General features: G+C 28.2%; 3 protein-coding genes across 6 annotated transcripts; 2 read left to right on the forward strand and 1 right to left on the reverse strand.

Moving 5' to 3' along the window:
- Window positions 1–111: 111 nt before the first annotated feature.
- Window positions 112–954, forward strand: Atox1 (Antioxidant 1 copper chaperone). Its single transcript, XM_072898935.1, has 3 exons — window positions 112–240; window positions 311–386; window positions 669–954. The coding sequence occupies exons 1-3, from the start codon at window positions 229–231 to the stop codon at window positions 797–799; spliced, it is 219 nt and encodes a 72-aa protein (XP_072755036.1). The 5' UTR covers window positions 112–228; the 3' UTR covers window positions 800–954.
- Window positions 955–1,043: 89 nt separating this feature from the next.
- On the reverse strand, window positions 1,044–3,802 carry Poc1 (Proteome of centrioles 1). 3 transcript variants are annotated; one of them, XM_072898933.1, is made up of 6 exons: window positions 3,724–3,802; window positions 2,581–2,933; window positions 2,301–2,511; window positions 2,036–2,235; window positions 1,652–1,939; window positions 1,044–1,533 (listed from the first exon to the last, which is right to left on the reverse strand). In XM_072898933.1, exons 2-6 carry the CDS (start codon window positions 2,926–2,928, stop codon window positions 1,225–1,227), a joined length of 1,356 nt encoding a protein of 451 aa, XP_072755034.1. In that variant the 5' UTR covers window positions 2,929–2,933; window positions 3,724–3,802; the 3' UTR covers window positions 1,044–1,224. The 3 variants fall into 3 exon arrangements, with proteins under 3 accessions (XP_072755034.1, XP_072755035.1, XP_072755033.1); XM_072898934.1 differs by lacking the exon at window positions 3,724–3,802 and adding an exon at window positions 3,413–3,550; XM_072898932.1 differs by lacking the exon at window positions 3,724–3,802 and having other exon boundaries at window positions 2,581–2,982.
- Window positions 3,803–3,946: 144 nt separating this feature from the next.
- LOC140669212 (putative RNA-binding protein EEED8.10) lies at window positions 3,947–7,212 on the forward strand. Of its 2 annotated transcripts, XM_072898833.1 has the most exons (7): window positions 3,947–4,106; window positions 4,815–4,885; window positions 4,956–5,083; window positions 5,171–5,451; window positions 5,581–6,086; window positions 6,179–6,455; window positions 6,527–7,212. In XM_072898833.1, the coding sequence occupies exons 1-7, from the start codon at window positions 4,040–4,042 to the stop codon at window positions 7,069–7,071; spliced, it is 1,875 nt and encodes a 624-aa protein (XP_072754934.1). In that variant the 5' UTR covers window positions 3,947–4,039; the 3' UTR covers window positions 7,072–7,212. The 2 variants fall into 2 exon arrangements, with proteins under 2 accessions (XP_072754934.1, XP_072754936.1); XM_072898835.1 differs by lacking the exon at window positions 3,947–4,106 and having other exon boundaries at window positions 4,815–4,918; window positions 5,024–5,083.
- Window positions 7,213–8,178: the final 966 nt, after the last annotated feature.

Genomic DNA, 8,178 nt, shown 5'->3' on the forward strand with positions numbered 1-8,178 from the left:
ATATATTAAATTTAACACCTTATTATCCCGTATGTGTGTGTGTGTGTATGTATGTATGTGCATATGTGTGTATGTATTACTAACTCATTCACAATTATTCTGTATTATCTTTTATAATATACCTCCACAGATAAGACTTCTGTTACACTTTTGATGCAATCTCTATTTCACCTGAGGCTGAGCTAGAAATAACACACATTTGCCACGTCAAACCATATTATCTTCATTATGGCAGCTCAGGTAATAATAAAATATAATTCGATCAAAGAAATTTAAACAAATAGAATGTTTGAAATGATCTATTTATAAGGTACACGAATTCAGCGTCGAAATGACATGTGAAGGATGTTTGAATGCTGTACAAAATGTGCTTAAGAAAAAAGTAGGTACGTATGTAAAAATATTTTCAGTCAATTTCGCAAATGTAAAAATTTTGTACTATGTGTGATTATGTTCTATAAATATTTTATTAATATTTTCTAAAGTCATCTTCGTAAAAATCGAATGTATGAAATGAGGTTAAATATGTACTTTGGTATATGTCATATGAAAGAGGAAATAGAAATATTAAAACAAAAATAATTTTAATAAAAAAGATGATGTCAATATTAAAGTTTAAATTTAAAATATCTTAAATATATAAATCACTGTATATTACATATATATAGGCGTCGACCACATCAAGATAGATTTACCAGACAAAAAGGTATCCGTAACTACTGCGCTTGATTCAGATGAGATATTGGAGACAATCAAGAAGACAGGAAAAACATGTCAATTTTTAAGGACACATAATTAAGGATCTATGTGATTATGGTGCTGCTAATATGTCAGGCATATATTGTAACAAAAATATTTTTTGTTATAATTTTTCTATAAAAAAAATTGAATTTTAATTATTCATTAATATGTATAAAAAAGTACAAAAATAATTTAAGATCTTATATAACAAAATATCTTCTATATACAGCTCACCTCACTTATATTACTGATTACAGGTTTTGAATTCACAATGCATTATATAATATTACATTTATATTTATATTAAACACGCTTGATATATTAGCAAAAAGAAACACTTTAATGTGATTGTTGTACTATAGTTTACAAAGTTATTCCCAATTCAAATTCTGCTTGAAAAACAGAATTATGTATAAATATTTCACACGCATGCACATATATTATTCTAATCAATAAGTAAAAAATCTAACAGAGAAATCAAAATTATTTTCTAATTGCCTCCTCTAATACCGTCAAGCGTTGTTCTAATATATTAACAGTATCATGTAACGATTGTACTTGATCACAGAGTGCTTCTACTGTTTTAATGGATTGACTAGACGAATGCACATAAGCCGATATCTGATCTTGTGGAACTAAAATATTTGCCATACTACGTTTTTCGGGAGATTTAATGTTTCTTGTATCGATCACTTCAGGTTCAATTTTTTTTCTTGGTATCTCGGCTATGGGTCCTTTACAATGATTTTCATCTGATTCCAAATCCAATTCTTCTAATGATTCTAATAAATACTGAAATAATACATCCTATAAAATTTACAGTTCCTAATAATATAAAAATTAACATTTTTTTTAATGCACACAATCATTAGGTTTTTAATATTATTATATTTGCATATCAATTTATTACTTCCTCTTGATCATGTTCCTCTTGCACATCTTTTTTTTGCTTGTCATTGTTTGCAAATGATTTTTCATCTTCATTGTCAAATTCTTGTTTACTAGAAGAAGGTATTAATCGTCTAGCAACTTTGCGAGGTTTGTCATCCTTACAAAAATTAGATTTCCACATTAGGATCTGTCGATCAGTACCACCAGAAGCAAAAAAATCACCATCTTGTGAAAATGTTATTGATGTTACATTATCAACATGTCCTTTCAAAGTATAAATTGGTCGGCCCTCTAATAAATCTAAAACCTAAATGTTTTCTAATAATTTTCTTATCTCTTATCAGTAAAGATAAAAACAGTTTACTAAGATCACTATATATAAAGTCATGAAATTTTAAATTACCTTCATTGTAGAATCATTAGAAGCTGTTAACATAAAGTTACCCTTTGGATGAAACTTGATCATGTTTACAGATCCTTTATGGGCAGCATAATGTTGATATAAAGAGCCTGTTCTTAAGTCATACAGTTTGATACATGCACCCACGTTTGCCGATCCAATAGCTGCACCACTTGGATGGAACTCTACGTATGCAGCAGGTGCTAACAGAAACAAACAATTTTTATTTTGGATGTTCAGAATTTCAAAATTATCATATCTAACAAACCTTTTATTTCATTAAAAGTCTTAATACATTGTCCAGAAATAATGTCCCATACTTTTATTGTTTTATCATCGCTACAAGACACTAAAAGTCTACCATCGGGAGAAAATTTTACGCATCGAACCCAATTTGTATGTCCACCAAATGACATGAGGAATCTTCTCTGACATACCATCCACAGCTTTATACTTTTATCATCTGATGCAGTAACCAACTAAACAAGCAATTAATCAAATATTATGAAAGAACAAATTAACTAATAATTAATTAAAGTAAGATTTACCTTTTCTCCATCTGGACTAAATTGTACCGATCTCACAGCAGAACTGTGAGCTTTAAAGTCTAGTGATTGTCCTGTAACTTTAGGAACCCATATTCGTACAGATCTATCCTTTGAAGCACTGGCTATAATTTCTCCAGATGGTGCATAGCACACATCCAAAATACCATCTTTATGAGCTATAAATCTATAAGCTCGTACCGATTCTGTCAAATTCCACACCAATAGTGTTTTATCCAGACTACTTGACACAAGCTGAATAGCATTTGGATGAAAGCATAAAGCTGTAACTTCATCTTTGTGACCTTTAAAGTGTCTTTCGAATGTAGGATCACAAGCAGTTGCCACCATTATTCCTGATAACATAATAAAATTGTTCAGAAGCAAAATATATATAGAAAATAATATAAAAATACATTAAATAAAAATATGCAATGTATGTATAAGCAAGATTAGATAATATATATAAAGTTTGTTAAACTAATATTAATCTAACAATAAATAATTTAACACTTATATTGAATAAAAATTAGTTCAGCGCATAAAATAATTCCAAGACATACATATATATATATTTAATTTTGTAATAAAAAAATATTAAATAAAAACGTGACCCTAATAAATAGTGTTAGATATATGTATCACTTTTTTATACATCCTTTAATGTTTACTTAAAAATACAACTTTCATAACATAAATATAAAATTGATAATAGCTTATTAAACGCGTTATTAATGCTTTCCACTGTATATTATTTAATTTGCGACGTTTCTTGACTGTATAACTGTTTACAGAAAGAATATTTTCTCTAAAATATATATATTACTTTACGTACTCGAAATATTTATACGTTGCGTCTGAATTAAAAATATTTTACATTGTTCGATATTTTTTCTATATCGATATAAGAATATCGAATAAAAATTTTTTATAAATCTCTCCGATATATTCTTATTTCGATATCAGATTATACGCATTGAAAATTGAGATTGAAGATTGAAATTAGACCAATCAGGACAAAGAAATGTTAACTCCTTTTGTTCCGATTGTCAAATTTCAATTTTTAATCTTTAATTTTCAACGCATAATCTGATACGGAGTTTTAGACGGATTAGATCTAAAATTATAAATATAATGAACTCATACCAAACGATAACTGTCATCGGCAATATCGAAAAGTTGTTTTGGGTTTTGGCTACATAATTCTACCGTATGTATGTTTCAAAATGAACGTAGAGTACAGATGGCGGTATTAAACGAGGAGAGTAAATGGGCTTTCCATTTAGCGACAAAAGCGTCTTTTTTTCAACAACCAATAACAATAAAGATAGAATGACGTTTGTGTCAACTTGTGTCGCTGAATGGAAAGCACCTAAATGTAGGCTAGATATTAGAATGACTGCTTTCTTCACTTTCTGTGTGCTTTTGTAAGAAGAGAGTTTGGATAAAATAGAAATCAACAATGATTGACATTATAGAAGCCGAATATGTCGAAACGCTTTGTCACATAAGTAAAATCGTGTCGGATGGTAAGTCTAATTTTATGCTTACGTGTATATGTTTATAATTTTACAACTTTTGATTGTTGTCTCATGGCGAATTTCATTCGATACGTTAGACAGGTCAAAGCCTGCTTTTATACGCTAATCTATTTAGATATATGAAAGAATAATACAGTAAATTCTGTTTTTTATAGAGCATCTTTTTTTATTTAAATATTCTCTAATGTCTGAATACACTTTTTTTGAACGAGTGAGCGAGAGCCTTGAGGTTTATATTTATGATTATTTGATATACAGCCGACTGTTGAAACTTTGATGTTAACCCATCTTGTTCGATTCTTGATTTCATTTTCTTGGCAAATTGTCAACACGATTTATGGATAGCTCCTGGTAGATAAACTAGTCTAGCATTTATATGTTGTGATTCACTCCCAATCAGGAGACGAAATAATTGTATAAACACCTGAATAAAATGTCAAATATACATATATACACACACATACACACACACACACACACACACACACACACACATATATATATATATATATATATTATATTATATTATATTATCAAGCAATACAAAAAGAATTGTATTTTGATTATATATAGACTTATATTATGATTTGTGTACAATATCTTTGAATGTATATCAATGTATATTGTGTATCAATGTATATATAGTGTATTAATCATGTTTATTATAAGACTTATATAGTGGTCTTTTTTTTCTAGATGGTTTGTGTGAGGAAACTATAGATGGTGTACCAATACGAAAATTATTTGTCGATAATTTAGCTGAAAGGGTTTGTCATATTTTCACTTTTTCTAATTCTTATGTAAGTACACTATTCAATTGTTTCAAATTGTTTACAGACAACTTTTAAAGATTTACGTAATTGTTTTTCTGCATATGGAAATATTGAAAATTGTTATTTACGTAGAAATCAAGGGAAAAAAAACTATGCATTTGTTACATTCACCAAAGTAGAAGATGCAATGGCGTAAGTTTAAAAACAATTATTAATAATTACCAGTAAATTATTAACAAATACAATAGTTATTTATAACAAATTATAAATAACTTGTAGAGCTATGCAAGATGGGAGTAGGAAACAAATAAGAGTACACAATAGGGACTTGAGGGTGATGGCTGCTGATTCCTGGCATCAACCTGATAGTATAGATCAAAAAATGTATACTATAGGAAAAGAATCATACAAAACTTTTGAGAAAAAAACTACTAATGAACAGTATCTTCAATGTTTGCAAAATGATACTGAAGATGTATCCATTCATATATTGAATGATGATTGTTTGAGACATATTTTTTTATTTTTACCAATTATTGACAGAGTTCGCATAGAAAGAGGCAAGCACTTTATTATATTAATGTTAGAGATTTTATATATCTATTAGCAGATCATATTTATTATTTTTGCTCTCTATAAGATAGACTTTATACATTATTTATATATTGTTGTTACTATTATTTTTATAGTTTGCAAACGCTGGAAAGATCTAAGTCAAGATTCTTGGCGTATGATGAAAACATTGGATCTTTCAGCCTCTACATGGGGTTTCTTAGAAACTCATACAATTTGTACTGCCATACTTCGTAAAATATTATTAAAATGCGGCAAGTACCTAACAGAAATAAATCTATCTGATACAAGCAATTTTTTACGGCAAAGTACACTGACCATTATTGGGAAACTTTGTCCTAATCTTACAAGTATCGATGTTACTGCACTAACAATTTGTGCATCAGGCATTAGTACATTAGCAAGTAATTGTAAAAATATAACCAAGTTTAAGTTAGGACCTTCAACATACAGCTGTGATAATGAATTAAAGAATCTCTTCAAACTAAATAAAAACTTGGAACATCTTGCTATAAGCAAAAATAATATTGCGGGCAAATCTTTACTATGCTTACCATCACAAACTATGCATACAATTATATTAGACAGATGTGATAATATTCAAGATAATCATTTTTCTACAGTAAGTAATAACTTCATTTAATTTTGTTAGTTTATTAATACTAATGTGTGTGTAGATATATGTAAGATACATATTGAAATTGTTATGTACAGGCATTAAAAAAACTCAAAAATTTGAAACATCTTGCAATAACTAACTGTACTGGCATAACTGTAATCACATTGAAAGCTATCGGCGAACATTGTAAAAGCCTGAATGAGTTAGAGATTGAAGGAAGTCTCCTTTTCGCAGAAGGAAAGGATGTGTTACATTTAACTAAGCTTGTCAATCTGAAAGTTTTGAAATTTATATACAATCCCCTAGTGTCAGACGAATTCCTTATTAATTTGACACAACAATGTCAACAGCTTACTTATTTAGACATTACAGGTAATTCACAATTATTATATGTATGATATATTCTACGTTAACGTTTTAATTTTATATTATTTATCCAACAGGTTCCCTCGATGTGACTGATGCTGGATTAGCAGCTATCGCTACATTACCAACATTGGAAAAATTAATAATTAATTATGTACGGAAAATTACTGATAAAGGATTGGAAAATATGTGTGGTCTAAAAGAATTAGAGTGTCGAAAATGTACATCAATTAGCGATGAAGGCATGTCAATGTTCATTAGATCCTCACCTCAGTTACAACTACTAGATATCTCTGGATGTCATAATATTACCAACATCACTCTCGATGCCGCTAAAGACGCCTGCAACACGCGAGCGAATAACTTAATGTTAAAGATGATTATTGGAAGCACATATATTTTCCCTACAAAAGAACAAGATGAAGAACAAATGTCCCCACTTTTGCAAATAGTTAATGTAGATTTATGTGACAATGACTTTATTATGTTTGATGATGATATGATTGATGAATATGATATATATCATGAATATACTGATAATGAATCTTGGATTGATGAAGATTCAGATTGGGATTATAATTATGAGAATGAAGATTTTTCGCCTGACAATATATATTTTTAAAGATTTGGCATATGTTTATTTTGTCTTTCTATGATTGTATAATTTTCTATGGAATAGATTAGATTTTCTATGAATAGTTATATACTACCAAAGAATAGTTATATATACTCTATTAATACTAATTGATTCTAAAAACTGTGTATAATGATATTTTACTTTATATTATACGAAAAAAATAAAGATAAATATAAAATCAATAAAAGAGAATTTTTTATATCATAAATCGATTCCATGTGTTATCACATATACATGTTTTATTAATAAAAAAAAATTTTATGACTCACATAAAACCATATTACATATAGCTACATTGAGTATTGAGTTATTAAACATAGAGTTACACTTACAATATTGTGATTATTTTATTATAATGCTTAGATAAACATAGTGAATCCATATAATTGCAATTATTATGCACATATTTGCAACAAGGAATGTGCACATATTTTAATAAGTGCTATAGGAATTACGAACTTTGCTGAAATTTATGATTTATCGCTTGATAAAATTGCTAAATTATATTGGCATATTATACATTTTATCACACGATTCTGCTGCAACTAAATATGTATATTGTCATTCTATGACAGATAATAGAGATCACACTTTACAATAAATGGCATTATATGCATGAATCCTTACTATTAATTATCATTGTTTCTATTAATTGTGATATAAACATAATATGAAATTTTACTTGAGCGTTTTACGCTTCTACATATTGTGAGAAGTATCTCACTTATAAACATTATGATGCATATCGTAATCACAATCTGGTGATTTTTAAGCCAACTCGCAAATTGCTCTCTCTCTCTCTCTCTCTCTCTCTCTCTCTCTCTCTATTACATACAATATAACACTAACTTGCAAATTGTATCTACAAAATATGTTCAACATAAAAAACTTCAACAAACGATAAATCAGTTCTAAAATTACAATTTAGTACATATATTATATTCTATTTGTATTTTTTTATAACAATCCTACTGTCTGTACCTGTGATATTTGAATTTGTTTTGATGAATATTTTAAATTCTTTTACCAATAATAATGTAACTATTGACTAAGTACTATAAAATTAAATGTGTTTAAATGCGAATTACAATT

This window comes from Anoplolepis gracilipes, chromosome 9, assembly GCF_047496725.1.
Source record: "Anoplolepis gracilipes chromosome 9, ASM4749672v1, whole genome shotgun sequence".
Lineage (NCBI taxonomy): Eukaryota > Metazoa > Arthropoda > Insecta > Hymenoptera > Formicidae > Anoplolepis > Anoplolepis gracilipes.

Coding starts and splice junctions, on each gene's coding strand:
- LOC140669212 (XM_072898833.1), top strand. CDS start 4,040: ATGATTGACATTATAGAAGCCGAATATGTCGAAACGCTTTGTCACATA. Junction 5,452..5,580: donor CAGAGTTCGCATAGAAAGAG/GCAAGCACTTTA, acceptor TTATTTTTATAG/TTTGCAAACGCTGGAAAGAT. Junction 6,456..6,526: donor TACTTATTTAGACATTACAG/GTAATTCACAAT, acceptor TTTATCCAACAG/GTTCCCTCGATGTGACTGAT.
- Atox1 (XM_072898935.1), top strand. Junction 387..668: donor TGTGCTTAAGAAAAAAGTAG/GTACGTATGTAA, acceptor ACATATATATAG/GCGTCGACCACATCAAGATA.
- Poc1 (XM_072898932.1), bottom strand. CDS start 2,943: ATGTTATCAGGAATAATGGTGGCAACTGCTTGTGATCCTACATTCGAA. Junction 2,512..2,580: donor TTAGTCCAGATGGAGAAAAG/GTAAATCTTACT, acceptor TTGCTTGTTTAG/TTGGTTACTGCATCAGATGA. Junction 2,236..2,300: donor GACTTTTAATGAAATAAAAG/GTTTGTTAGATA, acceptor TGTTTCTGTTAG/CACCTGCTGCATACGTAGAG.